At 35.0% G+C, this 24,603-nt stretch overlaps 4 protein-coding genes and 1 long non-coding RNA gene across 5 annotated transcripts; 2 read left to right on the forward strand and 3 right to left on the reverse strand.

The window, feature by feature from the left end:
- Positions 1–649: 649 nt before the first annotated feature.
- LOC121737937 (vacuolar protein sorting-associated protein 26B-like) lies at positions 650–4,499 on the reverse strand. The gene is made up of 2 exons (XM_042129673.1): positions 2,806–4,499; positions 650–2,346 (listed from the first exon to the last, which is right to left on the reverse strand). The coding sequence occupies exon 1, from the start codon at positions 4,358–4,360 to the stop codon at positions 2,909–2,911; it is 1,452 nt and encodes a 483-aa protein (XP_041985607.1). The 5' UTR covers positions 4,361–4,499; the 3' UTR covers positions 650–2,346; positions 2,806–2,908.
- Positions 4,500–5,121: 622 nt separating this feature from the next.
- On the forward strand, positions 5,122–8,866 carry LOC121738085 (mitochondrial import receptor subunit TOM20 homolog). The gene is made up of 4 exons (XM_042129922.1): positions 5,122–5,362; positions 6,615–6,718; positions 7,591–7,695; positions 8,212–8,866. The coding sequence occupies exons 1-4, from the start codon at positions 5,233–5,235 to the stop codon at positions 8,341–8,343; spliced, it is 471 nt and encodes a 156-aa protein (XP_041985856.1). The 5' UTR covers positions 5,122–5,232; the 3' UTR covers positions 8,344–8,866.
- A 491-nt stretch (positions 8,867–9,357) lies between these two features.
- LOC121738087 lies at positions 9,358–19,277 on the forward strand. The gene is made up of 3 exons (XR_006037228.1): positions 9,358–9,370; positions 19,038–19,042; positions 19,126–19,277. It is a non-coding gene; the product is annotated as an uncharacterized LOC121738087 (long non-coding RNA).
- On the reverse strand, positions 11,133–18,419 carry LOC121738083 (porphobilinogen deaminase). The gene is made up of 7 exons (XM_042129919.1): positions 18,138–18,419; positions 17,357–17,429; positions 15,273–15,459; positions 14,032–14,114; positions 12,955–13,139; positions 12,241–12,400; positions 11,133–11,936 (listed from the first exon to the last, which is right to left on the reverse strand). The coding sequence occupies exons 1-7, from the start codon at positions 18,186–18,188 to the stop codon at positions 11,461–11,463; spliced, it is 1,215 nt and encodes a 404-aa protein (XP_041985853.1). The 5' UTR covers positions 18,189–18,419; the 3' UTR covers positions 11,133–11,460.
- Positions 19,278–19,510: 233 nt separating the features above from the next.
- On the reverse strand, positions 19,511–24,342 carry LOC121738082. The gene is made up of 5 exons (XM_042129918.1): positions 24,173–24,342; positions 23,809–24,023; positions 23,431–23,589; positions 20,718–22,985; positions 19,511–20,372 (listed from the first exon to the last, which is right to left on the reverse strand). The coding sequence occupies exons 2-5, from the start codon at positions 23,972–23,974 to the stop codon at positions 20,305–20,307; spliced, it is 2,661 nt and encodes an 886-aa protein (XP_041985852.1). The 5' UTR covers positions 23,975–24,023; positions 24,173–24,342; the 3' UTR covers positions 19,511–20,304.
- Positions 24,343–24,603: the final 261 nt, after the last annotated feature.

Below are 24,603 nucleotides of genomic sequence, written 5' to 3' on the forward strand. Positions count from 1 at the left end.
TGAAAATCAATAACTAGACACCCTTAACGTTTAGGACTAAATAAAAAAACAATTCAATTTATACATATATTTTAATAACAATATCATAATATAATCGACATGCGTTCTTAATCTCCATAGAAAAAAAGATTATTTTTATACAGTGCTAATAATAATAATGATTAACAAAATTTTATAACATGGACTCTCTAATTTACATAAAAGATTAACTATAATATAAAACTAATCGTGGATAGGATAAACAAGCACTTACGATACGGTTGCCAACTGTAGCTTGATTTTAGGTGGCAACACTGAATTATAAACGTCAGTTTTCTTCATTTGCGTGTGGAATTTCGTGGTGAACGGACGTGTTTTACGCCAAATTAAATCTCGCATAAAACAAATATCAGCAAACCCTTGTATATAGTACCAGTTACTATATTTCAACATAACTACATTAACTATACACTTATAATCCACAGTCAACCTTCAAGCATAAACTACATACATAGATACATAACTATACATTATACAGACGTTAGTCTTTAAGATTCAATAGTGTTTCCTATGGTGCACATCATTGCAATACCACAGACAATAATCTTCATCTACCCACAAACGATGGACCATAGACAACATCAGATGCCATTCATAAAAATATTTTTAAATTACATAATAATTTAGGATATATTTTTCATATTCAGACAGTCATTGTCTATCTTTAAATCATATACATATCACAATTTTTATATTATATATTTCATTTATAGTGCAAAATTATTTCACTTGTGCAAGGACAAGCATAAATCATACAAAAATTTCTACTCAATTTTATATGCAACTAGCTGTCCCGACACACGTTTTTCTGTCGTAAATATAATTGATATTTAAACGTTAATATTTCCAAAGTTTAGACGGTTGAAACCTTTTCTGAACATACATAATAATTATTTTAAGACCAAAATTGGCCAAATCCGTCCAACCGTTTTGAGTTTCAGTGGGACATCATAACTCCAATCCACTTTTATTCAATAAGATTATTTTTAGACAATTTGTGTTAATGAAACAATTGTGAATAACATTTTCGCTTTGCTTCACACTTAGCATGGCCACAATAGAAGAGATTTCTTTCTACAGTAGAATAGACAAAGCTATAGATGGGAATGATATAATTTGTCAATTGTTTCTAAAATCTGTGAGTGTTCTTAATTCTACTGTGGTCATGCTATTTTACGAGCCGAAAATTGATTACAATGATTGATGAATCATGATACATGTACATAGATAAAACATTGTTAAATTAACATTATGTAATTATTATATTATTATGGCCTTGTCAGATAAAACATGTCACCAGCCAGACAACCTTAAACAAAATAAGTTTGAAACAATTCAACTATTATTCCAAAAAACTTGCAGTTACCGCTAAAAACTATTTAAAATACACTGCTATAAGAGTTTGTACACAACAAAAGAGACATGTTAAATTGATATTATTGTATCAATTGAAATAAATTGAAAGCTATACAGCCGTATTGTAGGGGAAATATCAATGAGCAGATTTTATTGACTTTGAAATGATAGACTTTTATTAGACATGGCACATTCTAGCCAAAAAACAGGCCCACTTTAGATTTGTTTGGGGCCATCTTGACAATTAAAGTCATGTTGTTGTGTCGAATAGCAAATCTTTTTTGCATTAAGACTTTCTGTCAATTATTTGGAACAATATCCTAAGTTTACTCTAAAGTTTTAACTAAGAAAGTGATTCTGAAAATCATCGACATAAAAATTATGATATTGCAAATTAAAATCAATAAATATGTGCTTATCAAAGATAGGAGGGTGTGGTACAACATAGGATGTACCACATATGCTTATCAAATTGATAGTGACACATAAGCATAGTATATCCTATTCATAGCAAAAAACGCCTCCTGATTTCAACAAAAATTACAGCTTGAAAGCAATTACATAACATATTCTACAGCAATAAATACAATAGCAATGTATTTTGAATATATTTTCACACTTGGTTGTAAAGTAGTAATTTTTGGGCATCTTTTGTGTTGTTACTTGTTGTTAATAACTCTTGATATCGAATAAAATTAACGTCTCATGGCACATTAGACTATTTTATAGTGCCTGGGTAGTGAAGGAAACAAAGATAAATTGTTTAGCAGTAAAACCTTATTTTTTGTTGATAATGTAATGACATAGAGTAATTATTAATTTGTTACCAAGATGTCCTTGGCCATGACCCAAAAAGCTTGGCCCGCTAAACATTGTCTCTTCCTACCACACAGAAAGACATCTTTTTCATCAACATTTAAGTGTTTATATACAATATTTTGTTAAAAGCCATTAAGAGTCCGTATACGAAATTTTTCCGATTTCGCTCATTTTACAGACGTGATTTAACAGTTAAAATACAGTATTTCTATAAGTTTTAATGCACAAGCATGCAAGATCATTTCAATTATAATCTAATGTTGCAGCTCGATTTTTTATTTTTTTTAAGTATCTTTAAATAATCCAACTCAAACCCGCAACAGTTTTGTGATTTTTGCTGTAAAAAGGTTTAGAATATCACCTGTTTATGGATTGTATTGACGTCTTAACGGTATGAAAAAAATACAATGTACTGTTGAGAAAGTCATCTATACAATGTTGGAATTACTTTTTACCACTTTCATATAAAAAACCCTTTAAAAACCAGAAAACCTATAACTGCCCGCTAACTTGGCGATCGTCCTTTTTCACCCGGCATATGAAAGACGGGCGTAAGTGTGAAGAGAGCAGTAGAAAAGATAGTACGGGCTCTTAATGTTTTGTTAAAATAAATTTATACTATCGGTTTCAGATACACAAACGCAAAGTTCATATTATCGGTGACATTCAGATTCCTAACACACTTGCATATTGGCTATTGTTCGCTTTCAGTCTGTACAGTCTCGGCTTCCAGTTTTTCCGCTAACTGTGGTTTCTCTGACACTTGAGGTTTCTCCGACACTTGTGGTTTCTCTGCTATCTGTGGTTTTTCAGCAACTAGTGGTTTGACCGGCGATTCAGGTGATAAAGGAGGTTTGTCTGCAACCTGTGGCTTTTCGATCAAAGGCTCAGCGACCTGGGGTTTCTCGGCTACCATTATCTTCTCCTTTTGTGGTTTCTCTTGACTCACATTGTCGTGGTTGTTAATCTCAACTTTGATTGAATTTTCAACATGCTCGTTGTTCCTGTTTTCAGACACATCATCAATATGCGTATTTGCCAGTTTCTTTGTAAGATCTGGTGCCTCCTGTTCCATTTCTGCTGGACCGTTATGCCTTTCTAGATTAGGGGGTGATATCGACCTTTGCAAGTTGTCAGGCATGGATGGTGCAATACCTCTTACAGAGTTTTCTTCGCTGGACACACTTAGCTGTCTGGTCGGCATGGAGCTTGCTAAAGCTTGGGGATGGTGAGGATTCAGCGGTAATCGGGACTTGTCACTTCTCCTCCATAGTGTTACTTCCTGCTGCTTAAAGTACCGACGGTCCTCTGTATCCATCAACACCAAGTTCAGGTAATAACGTACAGAGAATTTGTTGTTTATATCTCTCATCGTCGGTGTTAGATCATAACCTGCCAGGAACACTCTTATTGGAATACTCTCACCACGTACGGGGGCACCATCCATAATTTCATATTTAGCAACCGTTTCATTCTCTGTAAACGTATTCGGGCCGGAACCAGTAGTTTCCCGTTTAATTATGGATATTTCCATGTGTTTAATCTTAATCCTCACCAGGAGGAAGTATATTTTACCGACTATGACGTCCTTTAGATGGTATTTTGATTTGTTATATTCAAACTCTATGTGTAGACAGTCTTCTATGCCTACTTCCATTTTTATGGAGTTTAGGACGTCGGGGTAGCTGCACAGTGTGTGCACTGCTATATCTACTTCTTTAACGATATCTGTGAGTCGGCGGACGATGGTAGCTCGCAGAAAGTACCTCAACCGTACGTTTGCACCTGTGTACACTTCGTACGGTTTCTCTACGTTGGCGAATTCGAACGGATACGACGTGTGCTGTAGCAGATCCCCTGGCCTCGCCAGCTCCTTCACCAGCGAGATGAACTCGTGATGGTTACCCCTGTCGTAGAACAACTCGATTTGTCCGATCAACTCAACTTTAATCCCTTGATGTTCCAACTTCGAGCCGGGCTTCCGCAACGTCACATTCACCCTACCGGACACAGTTTCACCGTCGTAGTACAGCAGCAATTTCTCCTTTTTGCCATCGTCCGTTTTAACTTCGGCGACTTTACGTTTGTCCGCATCGTCAAACACAATCTCTATATCGGCGGTCTGTCCGAAACCAAAAAAGCTCATTTTCACATTTAACACGAGCACCGAGGTCCGGAATTAGCTTATGTGGTTTTAAAATAGATTGATAATGATATAATTGAGCAAAACATTGAAAAAACGGCGACGAAACGCCCGCAAATTTGTGAATGACTGAAAGGTTCTATCAAAGATGGCGACTAAATTACCTAGGTTGTCGGCAAATAGAAAAATTAATAAAATATTCAGTTAAAAACTTACCAACAAGACATCTCTGGAGCTCACAGGCGAATTTCTTGCAGGGATCTTTCGGCATAAATAGAAATTTGAGGAATATTTTGGATAAAAATGAGAAACTCAAATTAATTCACTGTACGTACATTTGATAAATTTTTGCCTATGGCAATTTTTTTCTTTTTTTTATTAATTTTATAATTTTTAAATTAAATATATAAACTGTAGAGTTATATATACAGAACAATTCATTAAAATTAATATAGGTACCGTACTTTTCAACTCAAAACTGAGCAGTGAGCACTGACTAATGACAATAACAAATACTCTAGCAAAATTTTTTTTGCCAGACTATATTCCGTATTTTGGTTCATTATTTAAAAAAATAGGTAAAAATAAATAAATATAAAATAGGTTGAGTGGATCTAACGTTCACAAAACCATTCATAGAAATATAATAAAATTCAATGCACGATCATTATTAATTTTATTTTTTCCAACAGTTTTAATGTTGGCGAAATACCTATCTTTTCTTTGAAGAAAAAAATCAACAAATTATAATTTGGAAATAGCAACACTGGAAATGTCTTTTTAAAAATAAATGGCGGACGTATAATTTCCTAAATACGGCGCGCGTGAATTTTCATGTGGTGTTCGAAATTAATTTACAAATTATCTAATAAATCATGATGGAACTAAGCCGTACTACTCTCGGGATTGCGGTGGGTCTAGCTGGTACACTGTTCCTAGGTTATTGTGTTTACTTTGACCAACAAAGACGTAAGGATCCTATGTTCAAGAAGAAGTTGAGGGAACGTGAGTAATTCGCTATTATTTATTTAATTACATATGTAATTTTTATTTTCCAGCTAGTTATATTCGATAGTAAATTCCCGCAGCCCGTTGCAATGGGGTTTTGCAAAAAAACTTATTTGCACAACCTATAAAATTTCATCAGAATTATCTATAAGTATTCTAGGTATATCCTCTGTGGTTATAAACTAAAATTTACAGCTAGCCGCCTACATAACATTAGCAATAATCTATTTATTCAAGACTATCACCATATAAAGCATTGCAAAGATATCATGTAAACATTTCATACATTCAACTCATTCAACAGTTAATACATTATACTATGTTCATTGTACAGAAATGAAAAGTAATTGAACTATAAATAACATCCAAGATTTGTCGATCAAAAGGTTAAATTGTATACGTTGGGTACACTGCCAAATCTACATTGTCACTTCTCTAGTGCTACAAGTGAAAATTTAAAAAAGAAAAAACAAAAACTAACCCCCTTACTAATAAATGCTGTATAAGCTTTGAATAGTTATACAGTGTTTTGTCTTCTTCAATCCAATTAAAAATGTCACTTGTGTGACAGGAAAAAAACACAAGACGACCTCTGTGGCTCAGTGGTGAGCGCGTTGGTAGCTCAAGTTGGGGGTCGCGGGTTCTAATCCCGCCGACGGAACAAAAAGTTTTTCAAAGTTCCTGGGTCATGGGTGTGTATTAAATATGTGTATCATATAATTAAAATCTTAAATATATGTATAGTGTAAAAGTATTAAATACATTTCCATTTTTCCATTGTCTGGTACCTGTAACACAAGTCCTTCAGGTACTTACCACAGGGCCCGACTGACGTCGTGTGAAGCGTCCATAGATATTATAACCCAAGATTACATGCCTAATGCCTGTTTTCAACTTTTCACCAATGGTCTCCTAACGCTAAGTGTTCCCTAGCGATCTTTGCGGGTCAAATATCTCTTAAAACAAACACATAAAAAAAGTAATGTTTTGCAAAAGTGACACACAAAAATTCGTGAAATCTTGAAGGATATGTACCCGTGTAGTTGGCGGTTGGTGAAAACAGGCATATGACATGCATAAGACTTGACACTTACATAACTTATATTTAAACCATTCCAAACCTGAATTCTCTAGAGAGTTTACAATGTATTGAGATTACAATATAATGCAATAATGGAAATGGTATCTCAAAATATTAGAGAGAAATTATAATTTATATTTAGCTTGATTGTAATGTTTATTTAATTAGGTCGCCAAAAAGCCCAGAATGGTACATCAAGGGGCAGCAACTTGGGTGGCCCATTCCCCGACATGACAGATCATGAAGCCATGCAGAGGTTCTTCTTACAACAGGTAAATTGACATAGAAATGGACTCAAGTCTAATTGGGAACTACTTTTTAGCCAAGCTGATTGTAAAGAAAGATAAGATTTAGTAAAAAGATATATGTTACAGGGCAGTAGGAATTATTTAATTCATTATTAAATAATGCTTGTATTAAATTATTGTGTGTTATAAATTATATTAATAGCTTCAAATGATTATGTTATGGATTTTAATGTCACAAAAATTTTAATACAAAATAAACAAAAAGTGACATTTTTTCAGTATAAAAGGGCGATTTTTAGGGTTCTGTACCCAAAGGGTAAAAACGGGACCCTATTACTAAGAGTTTGTTGTCTGTCCGTCTGTCTGTATGTCTTCAGGCTGTGACTCAAGAACGGTAATAGCTAGAGAGATGAATTTTTCACAGATTGTGTATATCTGTTGCCACTGTAACAACAAATACTAAAAACAAAATAAAATTAATATTTAAGGGGGGCTCTCATACAACAAACGTGATTTTTTGGCTTTTTTGCTCTATATCAATAATAGCAAGAGGTAGGTACTTGAATTTTTACACAATTCATAGTTTTATGTATACTTTAATATGTAATAAAAATTATAATATTAAACAAAAAATTAAGAGGTTCTTAATTTTTTGTTTAATATTATAATTTTTATTAAATATTAAAGTATACATACAAAAAACACAAATGTTGGCCTAATTTTGCTCTATAATGGTATGGAACCCTTCGTGTGCGAGTCCGACTCGCACTTGGCCGATTATTTCCTGTTGCTATCTTGATTTTGATTTAAACCAAATCATTTAAAAGTAGAAATATTCCTGCTATTAAAGAGAGAACTTAAAAATTCAGAGTTGCATCATTTTCTTTACGTTCCAGATCCAACTGGGTGAGGAGTTGCTGGCTGCAGGTGATCTGGAGGCCGGTGTGGAGCACCTCGGCCAGGCCGTGGCGGTCTGCGGACAGACTCAGCAGCTACTGAGTGTGAGTACAGCAGTAAATTCTTGTTAACATATTGCGGGCTAGGTTTTTTTAAAGAAGAAAGTAGACCTAAGTTCAAAATTGGGAGTTTTGGAACAATTAAAATACATAAGGTCAATTCATGATTAAGGAAGTACTTTCATACAGAAGATCTATTTTCTTCATTAATAAAAACAAATATTTTTCTATACGCCCTTCCGGCTTGAAGCCCGCGGGCCGCGATATGTATAAAGAAGATGTTTTTATACGTATTGCTTGAATTAGTTGCTAGACAAGTTACTTCATTCATTTCATTCAAAATTGAAATGAATGAAGTTTCTTTGTAATGTTTTATTTTTAAATTTGTTGGAAACAAACACTTTTGGAATTGTCCTACATGACGCCCGCCAATGGTTCGGAAACTGACGTAAGAAAATTAATGTAGGGTTTTATCAGCTATCCTTTGTCCTTTCTCGTCAGTCTTTTCCACGACTATCAATTTCCTAAATTTCAGTAAAAATTTCATGACTATTTTTTCAGGTGTTGCAACAAACTATCCCCGCACCCATCTTCCATTTGCTTCTCAAGAAGTTACCTGAAGTTTCCGAACGACTCCACCGCTCCATGAGAGCAGGCAACGGCGCAGTCTTACAAGAGGACGATGTTGAATAAATTATTGTTGAAATTTAGAAATTTAAAAAAGCCTTTTAATTTTTTTGTTGTTTGTATGCCTTTTTTCTGGACGTAAAAAGAACGCGACGAAAATTGGCAAACGAATTCAACTTATTTTTAGTTCTGGCAACACTGAAGTTCGGCGTTCAAATTAGTGAATTGAAATTTAGAATAGATTTTTTTTTTCACACCACAATCCAAATTCCAAAGCTCAAGAAGTGATACCAAATAGTCAGTGGCGTAGTTATTTGATGTAACTATGTACTTAAACATTGGTAAACATGCTATGCCCCTGTTAAAACGCAACCAGGGTAAATTTGGATACAGGGTAAATTCGGAAAATTCAAATTGAAAACTAAATAGCATTATAAAATTGAATTACCCAGACTTACCCTGAATCTGGACTTACCCTGATTAGCTCTAATTGATAATTAAGACTTATTTTAGGATATTTGTTAAATGATTGCTTTAGTTTTGATTGCGATTTTATTGTGAAATAAAATTGATTATTGTACAAAAAAGAGTTTTGTTATTCTCAAACTTCGTAATTATCCCATAATATTATATAACTTTTAAATAAGTACATAAAAAAGCTATTTGAGATCCATATACAGTGTATACCAACGTTATTATAAAAAAGTTGTAATTACTGAGTCTTATAAAATATAATAGAACTAGACACTGCAGCTTTGGCAAACTAAATATTTATAGCATCAGAGAAAATAAAATAAAAATATTTTTAATAAAATTTATTTAAATATCCCAACAGTAGATAACAAATAAGTACCAGTCATGATTACAAGTCCCAATATAACAGTAAAACTAAAATTATAATAACATTCGAAACAATATTTTATATTATGTATAGTCGTGGAAATAAAATGTTAAGCAGAAACAATGAAAGTAAACGAATAAAGATGTCAGTCTCTTCAATAAATTATTTTTGACGATGAAAGAGTATTGCTTTAATGATTACAAGTCCCACATGTAACAGTAAAACTTACAATTCGAAACAATATTCTGTATGGTTGTGGCAATAAATATTTACATAACAGAAATAATGGAGTAATCGAATAAAGATGTCAGTCTCTTAAATACATTATTTTTGATGATGATAGAGTAGTTGCGTAATTGCAAAAAATGTATATCATTAACGCTCGACTTGGCGGGTGCACTACCGTGCACCCAGATGCTTCCCGTATTAAGTATAGGTACTTATGACTAGGAGTCTTCAAAACTGCTGAACATTAGTTTGCTCGATACCTTCATTTTCAATTATATAAAATTACTAGCTGTCCCGCTGAACTTCGTGTCACTTTAAAAACTTCCCTAGACTTCTACGAATATTTTAAGACTAAAATTAGCCCAATCCGTTCAGCCGTTTTAGAGTTTTAGCGTTACTAACACAATTGAAAATCCTTTTTATATATATAGATATATAGATAATAGATGTAATAGTATTTGTATCGAAAGACTCACAAAAATCTGTAATTTGTCTACTCTCTTACGCTTCGACGCGAGCTGCGAGACGCGCCGCGAGCCGAGCCACGAGACGCGAGTATAAATCTCATATCTGAGACACAATTAAACCGTTGTTATTTACGTATTTTTCAGATGGCCAATAAATAAAACTATACCACATAAATAAATAAATAATATTCGCTCATATTTATAAATAATGGAATCTACTCTACACTTTATGTCATATATTATCTACCTATACAAAAATCCCCGTTAATATCATAAACACCCATTAACCAAATGATAAGAAATAGCCGTATTACAGGTAACAAGTCTTTCACAGAATGAAAAATCATTCCGACAATAATTATATAGTTAATTATTTACAGGAATATACTTACACTATACAAAACCTATAATTAACAATAATTGTCAAGTCTTGTTAAACATAAAGAAAGAAAAAAAACTTGAGAGAAAAAACAAATTAAGCTTATTAAGTTTTGCTTAATTTGTTTATTTTATAGGCATAACATTTTTTGTTATTTCACATTTTATTCAGCGTTTAAGTTATAAAAAAAGGTAAGAAACTGAGAACAGACAGTAATTTCCAAATTTTCATTAATTTTAGACAAAGTAGTAAGTACACTTTAATCTTGCTATGGCATTCGTGCATAAATCCATCACAGTTCACTTTTTTGACAGACTATATATACTGTCAAAAAAGTGAAGAAATTAAAAAGTGGCAACATCATAGTGTCATCCATTTCAAAACAATCTAGAAAAAAGGCAAAGAGAATGTCATATACTACGTAACAGAAAAAAGGCATTACGCACGTCAGACACCAATGATAATAAATAATGTAGATGCGTTATTTCATCGCTTTCACTGCATTATGTTTTAAACACTATCATTGTAACAATAGGGTTTATATTGAGAAATTGAACGCACAAAGCGAAACGAAATTATTCGTCGAAAGTTATTTATTATGTTATGGCTAATATCAGAAATACATTAAATGGTCCACTGAGTAATATTATCAGTGAAAAATTCACTACTTTTTACGCGTGGTAGAAGGTTTTTACTTTTTAGATCAGTGGTCCCCAACCTTTTTTTCATGCGGGCCACAAACATGTTTTGGTCTTGGTGTCGCGGGCCACGACAAAAAATATGTTTAAAAAATAACGTTCTTCAAAATTAACGTTTTAAAAGTAAAAAAAAAATTCACGACTGTCACTATGACTTTACATTATTTTGCCGGTGGGTGTGAATTTCAAAATGGTTTAACATCACGCGAGCCACAAATAAAGTCCCGGCGGGCCACAATCACCCGCGGGCAGCGGGTTGGGGATAGCTGTTTTAGATGATAAGATTTTTTTTCCCAAATAATCCAATTTTGAGCAGGTAGTGTTTTAAATATGAAAAGGATTAATTTAATATATAATATATACTCTTTTACCTAAAATAATGTTATTTTGAGCAATGTAATAGTAAAAGATTTCATGTTATAAATGCGAAAGTGTTCTCTCTGTTGCATCTTGGCATTTAAACGAACAGAGTTCATTAAGTGTTTTTAACAGAAATAAAATATATTCACATGATATACTTCAATATCAACTAAATAATTTTCCTAGATAAACATAAACAAGTAGTTTTAATCAAGAACTCTTTTCTATGGAACTCCTTATTAAATCTTGAGTTACTTTCATAACTTCTAACGCGCCTTTCTCAATCAACGCTTCGGCCAAATCCCTACCCAAATTTTCACATTTTATTATAACATCAATAGGCACGCTCATGTTTTCACTTAGACCACAAAATATACGTTTTTCCTTCACATCTTCACACGATTTCTTTTCAAGAATCTTCTTATCTAGCTCTGCTAGTGGATGTATTAAATTGTCTTCTTTACTTCTTATTTCTTCTTCTTTAATCTTTTTGCTACTACCCTCTTCTTCTGGACTTAACTTGTGCTTGGTTGTTCGTTTGATCTGCGCGAATGTTTGCTCCATTTTATGGTCTATTTTTGTCTGTCCGTCCAAACTCCAGACGCAGCCTGTTATACTCAACTTGTAGTTGCCTTCAAATGGTTTGAGTGAAGTGGAGACGCCAACTGGTGCGCTGCAGCCGCCACCTGAAATTGTTTTTTTTAATAAATCACTAGACTTTTTATAAATCCGGTGAACTTTATATCACTTCCCTTTTAATATAAACCTTTCTTAGAAGTTAGACGTCCACGAATACTTCAAGACTAGATATTTCTAGTCGGTAGCCAAATCGTTTTAGCGAGACTAACAAAATTGAAAATGACTTTTTATTTATATTAACTAGAGGTTGCTTGTGGTAACCGCGTTAAAATGCTCTATGTCTTTGCCAAATTTTGTCCAAACCGACACGACCGACAATTTGAAAGACCATTTTTAAAGAAGAACATTTACCGAGAGTCTTCAAGAAGCTTCTCTCGGCCAACACTCTACAGTAGGTCTCGGCGTGATTGTAAGCCGCCAGCATCTGTAGTATATTATCATTGTCGACCCGGCATTCCACTGCTAAAGCGCCCTGGCCGACCGCGTACTTCATCTCCGAACATGGTAACACCTGTGGGAAAAAACAGGGCAAGTTCGGTTACACGTTACAGGATAAGTTCAGACAGTACACTTGTAAGGAAAATCAGGGTAAGTCCAGATACAGGGTAAGTTCAGATAATTCAAGTCAACATTAGTTTGGAAAAATATAATAAACAAGATGGCGCCCGTAACACCGTTGCGCCAAAATTCGTCTATCGCGCGGGATAACGGGTAACTCAAGAACGGTAATAGCTAGAGAGTTGAAATTTTTACAGATTATGTATTTCTGATGCCAATATAACAAGAAATACTAAAAACTCAGTATCAATGATTGGCAACAACAGATTGGCACCTATAATGTTCAGAAAATAATCAATTGTATTTATAATTTAATAATTAATCATTAAATTTCAATAAAATTAATCATTAAATTTCAATAAAATAAAATCCCATACAAAAATCAAATTTTTTTACTATCTTTGCTCTATAATGGTACGGACCCTTCGTGCGCGAGTCTAACTCGTACTTGGCCAATTTTTTTAACATTTTACATGTTTTCCAAAAATTCTTGCTTATTATATTTACCTTCGATATCCTATCCTTCCATCCCATCCTCTGCAGGCCAGCACTAGCCAGGAGCAGCGCGGAGTATTCCCGAGTGGGCGCGTCGAGCTTACGTAGCCGCGTGTTCAGGTTGCCCCTCACGTCGACTATCGACAGCTGTGGATATCCGCCCCTGAGTTGCGCGGTGCGGCGTAGGGACGATGTACCTTTGGATAGAAACATAATATTAGACATCTAAAATGTGTCCCGACTGAGACCAAAGTTAGAAGTTTAGATAATACCGTAATCTGTACTTTAATAACATGAAGAGTTTCTTATAACGCGCCAAGCTTACGAACTACTTTTTTATTTTTTGACTACTGGACCGATCTTTAGGGTTCCGTACCCAAAGCGAAAAAACGGGACCCTATTACTAAGACTTCGATGTCTGTCTGTCCGTCTGTCTGTCTCCAGGCTGTAACTCAAGAACGGTAATAGCTAGAGATATGAAATTTTCACAGATTATGTATATCTGTTGCCGCTATAACAACAAATACTAAAAACAGAATAAATTAAATATTTAAAGGGGGCTCCCATACAACAAACATTATTTATTGGCTATTTTTAGCTCGATATAAACTATGGCCACAGCCAATAGGTAAGTACTTACCTGAAATATTCACAAAATACTCAATTGTATTTGTACTTTAATAAATTTTAAATAAAATAAATAATAATTAAAGGGGGCTCCTATACAAAAAACACATTTCTTCATATTTTTGTTCTATAATGGTATGGTACGCTTCGTGCGTGAGTCCAACTCTCACTTGGCCGATTATTATTTTTTGTATAATCTGGCACAGATATACAGGGTGTAAAAAAACCAAGTGATAATACTTTAGGGTGTGTATGAGTCCACCTGTTGGTATAGAGTTCAATGTGAAAGCAGCGTTGAAAGAGCAACATTTTTCTGCATTGCACTCGTCTTATCAGAATATTGACAGAAACAGTTAAGCGGTTTGGGCGTGAACAGGTTACAGACAGACAGAAAGACATACTATCGCATTTATAATTATAATAGTATGGATTAGATATACCTTTAGATAGTTAGATATTTACCTATAACCGAACCAGCGGGTAATGTAGCTAGTGTGCAGTCTTTCACATCTTCTCTTAACACTAGCGCGTCGCGAGGGTCCTCTCTGTAATAATAATAATAATAATAGCTCCCACACCGGTTTCGGTGACGGTGGCCGGTTTCATTGAAACCAGGCCAGCTACGCAGGAGTAATTTTATAGTGCCCAAGTGTGTGCGCAGTACACAAGAGCACTCTCTATTCCTTTACTCTCATAACCCAGTGGGACGGAAGGCCGACACGACCGGCGAGAGATCAGGCGCAGGACCGACTTTTTACATGCCCATCCGACGCATGGATCATCTTACTTGTCAGACAATCAGGTCTGCCTGCATTGTCCTAACCAAACTTGGAAATAACATGTTTCCAACGCGGGAATCGAACCCACGACCTCCGAGTCAAGAGCCGCGCTCTATACCACTAGACCACGGAGCGCCTCTCTGTAAATAACATAGAAAATATATTTGTAGGTTATTTTGTTTACAATTTGGTATTACAAGGTAGTAAAAGACATGAAGCTACACCAAACGACTTTTCTATTTATTATAATGTTAGTTTTTTGTCACCATTGTAAAATATAAATTAAGTAGTTAAATATGCTTACGGCCGTACTTTACTCAGAGACATTTAAAGGATAACTTAACTTTTATTTTTATTGAAGACTAGCTATTACCCGCGACTTCGTCCGCGTTAACAAAATGTAAAATACATAGGTAAAAAATAAAAAAGTAAAAATACGTCCCCCTCCTCTTTGGAAGTCGGTTAAAAAGTAGCCTAAGTTACTCCTTATTACATCAGCTATCTGCCAATGAAAGTCCCGTTAAAATCGGTCCAGCCATTTCGGAGATTAGCCGGAACAAACAGACAGACATACAGACAGACAAAAATTCTAAAAATTGTTATTTTGGTGTAAGTACCGTCTAAATATTCATATGCATGTAGTAAAAAACGGTTATTTTAATATTACAAACAGACACTCCAATTTTATTTATATGTATTGATTTTGTATAGAGTTTATTCTCTATACCTTACCCGTCAAACTCTTCATATTATAAAGTAATCATTAAATTCGTTCGGCCGTTAGCAAACGATGGAAAAAAGGAGCTCAATTTTAAATTGCATTGCAATGTGTTAGTATTTTCGCCTATTGAAGCTAGGCTTCCCCTTAAATTTTAGCCTATTGAGGCTAGGGTTCCCCTTAAACAGTTTACAGAAGCCCCCCACCTTTCAAACACAGCACCAATCGCCAAGCCCTCCGGCAAGGAAGTAGGCAAGTCCTTCAGGGAATGTACCACGAAGTCCACAGTGTTGGACCGAAGAGCATCTTCCAAGTCCTTCGTGAAGAGAGATTTTTCGCCTATCTTCGGTAGAGAGACGTTGAGTATGCGGTCCCCGAGCGTTGTCATGGTTACTGGAAAAAAATAGATTGAGTGCACACAACCCTGGGTTTAGGTATAGGACATGGCCTATGAGCGGCAGCGTCCTATGGCGTCCTAGGCGATTGACAACAAGGCCTCACAGAACACCAGGGATCGCGGTGTAGGCGCTATGCCGCGATTATCACCTGAGCGGGGTCCTTTTCGGCAGCATCCGCTTTACACTTCATCGTGTTTTGTGCCCAAATGATATTTAAATATGTATTATAATATCCGTCTGATTGTTTTTTTCCTTTTTTGCTATGTTCTGTTTCATTTTTGATTTAATTTACTTTCTTATTGTTTTTTTCCCTTGCGTAATCTTTGTAATGTGGTGTAATGTGTTTACACGTCGAATAAACGTTTATTATTATTATTATTGAATGGCTTAAAAGTTTCCTTAGGAACAAATTAGAATTTCAAAACAAGTTTCGGCATAATTCCTTTAAAGCAGATAACAACTTTTAAATTGTTCATGTGAGTGTTCGGTAAATTGTATTTAATGTTTATCTACAGTTTGACCCTAGATGGCTTTAGCTCAATCTGTCTTCCTACATTACTTTATATTCATAAGAAACGACCTGTTGCCCGCGGCTTTGCTCGCGTTAAGAATTATTATTATATACAAACTTTTATCCCCTATTTGAACCCCTTGGGGTTGGAATTTGTCAGAATCCTTTCTTAGCGGATGCCTACGTCATAACATCTACCTGCATGCCAAATTTCAGCCCTATCCGTCGAGTGGTTTGGGCTGTGCGTTGATAGATCACTATGTCAATCAGTCAGTCACCTTTGAGTTTTATATATATAGATAGAAGATAGATGACGCCCGCAACTCCGTTGCGCCCAAATTCGTTTATTGCGCGGGAATCGTACATTTTTTCGGGATAAAAAGTAGCCTATGTCCTTAATATATACAGGGTGTAACAAAAGTAAGTGATAATACTTTAGGGTGTGTACGTGTTCCTTGTAGAGTTCACTGTGTAAGTAGCAGCGCAGAAAGACCAAATTTTTTATATTTTTTTTGTATGGGCATGTGCCCCAGCACGAGTTTCCCCATACAAAAGTGAAAAATTCTTTCAGCGCTGCTACTTTTACAGTGAACTCTCTACAAAGAACACATACACACCCTAAAGTATTATCACTTAGTTTTGTTACACCTTGTATATGGTATATCTTCATACCAAATTTCAGCAAAAGCAGTTCAGCAGATTGAGTGTAGGAGGTAACAGACAGACAGACACACTTTCGCATTTATAATATTATTCGTTTGATTGCGGATTCTTCGAAATGCTATTGTATTCTATTGTTGTCGCGATCACCTGTGCTCTTATGGGGCTTGAAGGATTATTATGAAATATGAATAGTTCCTTATGTCATCATATTTATTGAGTTGGTTTTAGGATTAGATATTAATAATAATAATAGCTCCCACACCGGTTTCGGTGACGGTGGCCGGTTTCATTGAAACCAGGCCAGCTACGCAGGAGTAATTTTATAGTGCCCAAGTGTGTGCGCAGTACACAAGAGCACTCTCTATTCCTTTACTCTCATAAGTCATAACCCAGTGGGACGGACGACCGACACGACCTGCGAGAGATCAGGCGCAGGACCGACTTTTTACATGCCCATCCGACGCATGGATCATCTTACTTGTCAGATGATCAGGTCATCAGCCTGCATTGTCCTAACCAAACTTGGAAATAACATGTTTCCAACGCGGGAATCGAACCCACGACCTCACAGTCAAGAGCCGCGCTCTATACCACTAGACCACAGAGGCGTTAGATATTGCCTATATTTTGATAGGATTAGATATTGCCTATAATTTAAATAAATACATACTTTTGATTCTGAAAGAAAGATAAAATTATGTATATTAAGAAACTATACCTATTGTAAATTCCATATGTGGATAAAGCTTCTTGAGGCAGTCTATGACATAATTTGTTTGTATTAACGCCAACTGAAAAACACATACAGTTAAAGTAAATAGATATTTGTTCATTATTAGTAAGCTGAACAAGTTATAGAGGTACTTTTGCATGTGTAAACATCACAACATGATAATAAATAGACTATGGAAAACTGCCTTTATAGCCTACTAGATAACGCCCGCAACTCCATTGCGCCAAAATAAAATGCGTTTATTACGCGGGAACCGGACATTTTTCCGAGATAAAAACTATCCTGTGTCCTTTCCCGGGACTCAAAATATCTCCATATCACATTTCAGCAAAATCGGTTCAGCGGTTTGCCTGTGAAGATGTAACAGACAGACACATTTTCACATTTATAATATTAATATTATAAATGTGAAAATGTGGATGTAATAATAAATTACATCCACATTTTCACATTTATAATATTAATATTATAAATGTGAAAATGTGTCTGTCTGTTACATCACCTCATTCTGGAGCCATAGTGGAACAAACTAACAAACATACACCACACATACATACACATACTGGAAAATCTTAGGTTGCAGTATACATAGAAAAAAATACAAAATCAAATAGGCCTAGCCGGGCTTAAGTCGTTCTTTTAGCCTATAATTCGGCTTAAATGCTAATAATGAAATTGATGAGGCAAAACAGGTTTATTTTAATGTGTTGGATATCTGCTTACCTTTATGTATCTCATTATTAACTAGATAAAACATGCAATTTACCTCGCTTTTCCTGGAGCCGACGCGAACAACATTCTTATTATCGTTATCCATACCAATTAACTAGTAGGTACATATATTATAATTAATATCACAGGAAATTTATAGGTTACACAACACGACTTTAAAATCTTTACGTATTTCAGCACGCATACATGTTACCTACACATAACTTGTCACTAACACTGTAGTGGACAAGATTGGATTAAAATAACAATGTTTATTAATTCATGAAATTAAAATTTACACTTTGATGATTTATCAAAAACATAGGTCACGATCGGTCACCTGCACAGATTACGTCACCTGTCAAATGTTAACTGTCAACACGTTGACGTCTTATCACTTATCAGCTTAGATAATCGATTAATACAAAATAGTCGACTAAAAATAAAATCGATTTTGGTTTTGACGCGTTATTACTTATTAGTTATAACTAATAACTAATAAGTAATAACTTACTAGATGACGCCCGCAACTCCGTTGCGCCATAATTCATTTAACGCGCAGGAACCGTACATTTTCCGGGATAAAAACTATCCTATGTCCTTTCCTTTGAGTCCCGCAAAGTATCTCCATGCCAAATTTCAGCAAAATCGGTTCAGCAGTTTGGGCCTGAAGAGGTAACAGACAGACAGACAGACAGACGGACAGACAGACGGACAGACAGACAGACAGACAGACACACTTTCGCATTTATAACATTAGTAAAGATTAGTATTCAAATAATTATAGGATAACTTAAGTAAGTTCTTTAGGCTCTATCAAGGAAAAATTTTTGTTGAAAAGAAAAAAAAATGTTGCAACAAACTAGGTTCAGTTTTGGAAAAGAGTCTTTTGTTTCTGTATGGGCAGCGCAGGCGCGTGCGACGGAGCGCGGACGCGGGCACACGCTTTTCGCAGTCGACGTGGTTTCCGTTGACGTCTTTATGCTAAATAATATATTAGTAAATAATCCATGGTAATCTACTCGACACAACTGAGGCCCGAGTGTGAGTTTTTGTTTCACATTCGATCGTGAGCGCGTTTGGCGTTTACTAAGATTTTGTATGGGATTTGTACAGCGCCACCTAGCGATGCTCACGGAAGTGAGCCCAGCTCCCATACAATATCTTAGTAAACGCCAACGTGAAACAAAAACTCACACTCTGACCTCTGTACACGCTCAAGATAAAAATTAAGCAGCGCTAAGGCTGCCTTCACATTAAGTCGCCAGTAGTGCTGCAGCAGCGCGATTTTAGATATCGCGTAGTAATGCGACAGGCTCGCGGATTCGTAGCCCGCGCCGGTCTTCCGACGCGTGCGCCCGCGCCCGCATCCACCCGCGTTTTAGCGTTGGCCCTAAAGGGTACATAAATGAAAAGAATATTTCATAGTTCATCGCTCATTTATTGACGAAAAATAAGGTTTAACAAAAAATATAAATGTCAAGCTAAGGAATCAGTTTTTCTCAATTATATAATATCCAAAAGAAAATATAATGGATGTCAAACATATCACAAATGCTTTCTAGAACATAAAGTTCAGGAATTTACAATCCAAAATCTGGAGTTCCAGTTTGTTCGACTAGGATTCGAAAAAATAATATTTCTTACAAGTAATCGAGTTGAGAATTTTTGCGAATCCGAGTCGAATCGATCTTTGCACATTAAATCGATTAAACGCTGTTCGACGATTCGACGGTATTCCGAGCATTGAAATGTTAGCTTTATGTTATGTTACTTAAGAGAGATTTTATCAACTGACATGAACAAAAATGTACTATCAGTATCAGGGAAACAGATTTTTAGGCAAATTACGGATCTAGACATGATTTGATCGGGTTGCGTCGTATGATGTCATATGAAGCTGAGCTGGATATAAACTAACGAAATTACGAAGGTCCGCCGTCTGGCTTCGAATTCATTTTGTGCGTAATGTGCAAATATCGCAATACGAGTCAGTCCCCAGAATTATATATTTTTTAAAGATATAATCAAAATAATAAAAAAATCTGACTGGGTGCTAACTTTTTTTGTCACATAACTTTTATCTGATGAATTTTGCCACTCTAAAAAAATCAAAGTGTCAAAATCACTCTGGTAAAAGTTATTTCACAAATGAAAAATCAGCCCTAAAATAAAGGAAATGCTCACTTAAATCCTACATTATGCTTGAACTGGTGTTTATTCTACTTTTGCCTTTTGCTACTTCTCAGTCGTCTCCTATTTACTATGACTTGTGTCTTTCTTACTGTCTCTGTAAAAAAAAAACATGTTTTTAAAAACAGTGTTTTTAAATTCGTATTCTTAAGAATACGAATTTAAAAACACTTTAAACACTTTTTAATAACAATATTTTAACATAGAGACAGCACCAGCATATGTTTTGTTTGATGTTTGGCAACATTTCTATCAATATTCTGATGCAAATTATTATGGTTGGAGTCAAAGTAGCACATACATACCAAATTTCGTCTAAATCAGTACTCCAGTTTGAGAATTTTCTAATGAACAAATTAGTTCTTTGATTATCTAATAAGCTTCAGCCTTCTCTTACCTAAGTAATTTTTTTAATAACCAAACATCAAATTTTTATACTTACTTTTAGGAGATTTTTGTACACAATCATCAATCGTAACAGTCTTCTTAACAGTCGTTTTTGTGGTTTTAGAAGATCTTGTAGACCTCCTAACTTTAACATTGTTTATAGGATTCTTTTTAGTTTCTGATTTTTCCTCATCTTTTATAAATTCTTCTTTATTTGAAGTCTCTTCTAATTTTGCCTTGTCAGTTTTAGGTTTTGCTGATTTTTTCTTTTCCTCTTCTTTATCTTCTGATTTCTCAGGTTTTGTTCTCTTAGATCTCATAGACCTTGTGCATCTAGTTTGAGTTTCTTTCTTCTCTGTGATTGTCTTCTTTGCTTCTTCTTTTTCCTTCATCTCATTTTTTTCTTTCTGTTTGTAAACTCTAACCATGGCTGGCGTGTAGCCTTCTAAGCCTGGTTCTGTCTCATCTTCTTTTATAGTCTTACCAGCTATTCTCTTCTTCAAATTAGCTATGACTTCCTTCATAGCGTACGTTGGGTTCATATCTTGTAAGTAATCTTTTTGGAGTAATGGAGATTGGAGATTTGTCTCTGATGAATCTGAGGAGTTGGATAGTTTTCTTATGCGGTACCTACAAGTGCTATCAATATCATCGTCTGCCACATTCCTGTCCTTCCTCAACAAGTCCTCCGGGTTTCCAGCTAAAATCTCAGCCCACGAAAACTGTTTTGCCGAACCCATGAATTTACCGAACTTGCCGATGCTGTTTCTATGACGCTTCACACCTTTACGTTTGGTCAACGGCTTCTGTTTCGACCTCAAGTTCTTAGGAGAAAGTTTCTTTCCGAACATGTCATGAGGCATAAGAGATTTTTTTAACCGAGCCACAAGATCAGCGTCTGATATGAAAAAGTTTCTTGACGTGCATGGTTTTCTAATACCATCTGTAGAGGTATTCAATGTTTGCTTTAGTAGCTCCAATTTAAGATCATTCTCAAAGGAGAACACATTTTCTCTCTCATACGCTTTCTTAATACCGTTTCTAACTATGAAATCTGGTGGGGTATTCTTTCGTCCAAACTTTTTGGCCATTTTCCTACTAGGAGACATTGGGGCTTCAGCAAAGTTAACCGACAACTCTTTGTCAAACGAATAATTATTTCTCAACAATTCACTTCTAAACAAACTCCTGATGTAGTCATAATCTGGTTTCTCTGTGAAATCCAAGTTTGTGATGTAATCAAAATATTTCTCCAAGAACTGCGGATAGAAGTCAGACTTGAAACACGCTCGGAACAGTGTCTTTCTATCAGCCATAAAGTTTTTCTTCAAGACATGGACCAAATCTGGCTCTGATAGTACTTCTGCTGTCTTCCACGGCAGTTTTCCAGTGAGCCAGTCTAAGATATTGTAACCCAGCGTCTCCAAGTCTGATCTCCGTGAATGTGCTCCAATGTGCGAATCCCTTGAACTGTATTCTAAGGTTCCATCATGAGCTTTTCGCGCATCCATCCCAAAATCCTTGTGTTTACCATCGGCATCCAAAAATTTTGATGCCAGTCCATAATCTAGCAAATATACTTGACCGTTAGATTGTGTATATACAGCTTCCTTGTGCAATTCAATATCACTCTTGTTAATTTCAAATTTTTCGCCGTTCTTACAAGTGCTAAAATTCCCGAAATCATCTAAAAGTTTCTGGTACGATCTATCTGAACATATAGAGCTGTTCATGTCTTCATAATTCACATAATTAGACAACTGTCTGAGATTAAATGCGTGATGCCTATGTAAAGTGCGACTGTCTTTATCGGAGAGGATTTTCCTCAGTTTCTTCTTAACACTCGCTAATCTCTTCTCTTCATTAGCATCTTGGCTATCAGTGGAGGACCTCTCTCTGAATATAAAGTCTTCGTCGTCATAATAATTAGACGTTCTTGATTTATTCGGTTTAGATTTTTTATGTTTCCTAGGAACCAAAACCAGTTTTGTGTCTTTCTGGAATGAAGGAACCAGTTTGCTGGTCTTGTTGAGTTTGCTTCTGTCAAATCCGAGCATTAAATTGGAACTTTTTATGTCAGAATGTGTGTAGCCCTGACTGTGCAGATATTCCAACACATCGAGTATTTGTAGGGCTATCAGTAACACATTTCTTAGGTCCAGAACTTTTGTTCTAGATATAATTTTCTGCAAATCAATATCATAACGCGGTAACACCAAAAATCTGTATTTTGTATCAGTGTTTTCATCAACAAAGGATCCGCTGGCAATGTAGAGAGGCATACCGAGACGTTTCTGCTTCTTTTCCAGACACCATTCTTTAACTAAAAAAAAAAAAAAAACATTACAACAGACGAATTAGCACAATATGTATTATGTTTTATTATGCAAGAACAATTTGATTGCTTAATTTTTTGTAGTAAAGCAATAGCATTGACATTCTATTCTAATAGTAAGGTAAGCTGTTGTATGATATAATTTCAAAGTCATCTAAATGTGTAGGATTTTTTTTATTTTACAATTTATTGTTTTATAGTAACAACAAGTATGTGATGTCATTAAGTTTCTAGTGTTATAGGTAGGTTTCAGATTACAAAAACATAAAAGTAAGACTGAAATGATCTACTAACATAATTTTAAGTAAAAATACAGCTTGGAATTTTTACTCAAATATATAAATTAACAAGTTTTGATTATATTATATTGAATACTTGGTCTAAGCTTGAAACCAATAACAATGAATTAAAAAAGTATATTTTTAATAATTACCCTTTGCAGCCTGTGCAGTGCGTATCAAACAGTGAACTTCCACAAACAACGGCCCGTTGGAATGTGGTTCTATCTTAACCACATACCTGGCATTACATTTTGTAACTTCTTTGTCTATTTCATCAGACGCTAAATAGATTCTGCCAAAGCTACCTCTTCCTGAAACATTTAGCAAATTACACATAATACAATGATTTTAGGTAAGTTTTTGGAATAATAAACCTAATAATATTACTTATTAGGAATACTATTAGGTTTAGAATGTTCATCTTCAGAAAAAAAGGCATTTAAATGACATACTGGCCGCAAATAAACAAGCAATATGAAAAATAAAACAATTTAAATAAAGAATGCTACTTTTTTTAATAAAGAATTTACCAATAGGCTTTCCAAGTCGCCATTTCTTTTGGGAAACATCCGTGAAGATTATTCCAGAAGGCAAGGCTTCATCGTCTGAAAAACTCACGTCGCAGCTCGGTGGCTCCTCTATCTTCTTTCTTTTTAATGCTAAACTATATTCTGCCTCTATTACACGCCGGGGCATGGTAAATAATGAGTAATAACTATGGGTTCATTGATCTCCACTTTTGCACCTGAAATGTTATGTATGCAGTGATGAAATCGATAATCTAATATGACACGGATGCAACCTAAAGAATTTTTAAGCCTTTTGTTCGTGTGAACGATCAAAATAATAAGCAAAGTCATATTTATAAGAACCTTCAAGTAAACTTTTACATACCTACTTTGCAGTACACTTTTATGTCCACTACTTCTATGGGAACTGTAATTTAATGAAAATTATAATAAGTTTTAAGTTAAATGTCAGTAATACTACAACTTTTGTAACTTTAAAAGCACTCGAATGAAATAACGACTAATAAAGTTGTTTTACAGAAATCGCCATGTTGTTAGAAATCAACCGATCAATTTTATGTTGCCAATATTAAAATTTAAAAATTCATTGACTTGAGACTTGAGAGTTGAGTTGAGCGGTGAGCTGGATACTTGCTGTATTTTTGAATAGGTAACTAAACTTTAAAACACTTTCTGATCCTGAATGTTTTCAAAATTAAACAAAACTTTAATGTGAATAATAGAGTCAACACTCAACTTTAAATGCAGCGTAGATTTATCATATTTTATTTCATCCACGTCGAAAATTGTTAAATA

This window comes from Aricia agestis, chromosome 22 (genome assembly GCF_905147365.1).
Source record: "Aricia agestis chromosome 22, ilAriAges1.1, whole genome shotgun sequence".
Classification (NCBI taxonomy): domain Eukaryota; kingdom Metazoa; phylum Arthropoda; class Insecta; order Lepidoptera; family Lycaenidae; genus Aricia; species Aricia agestis.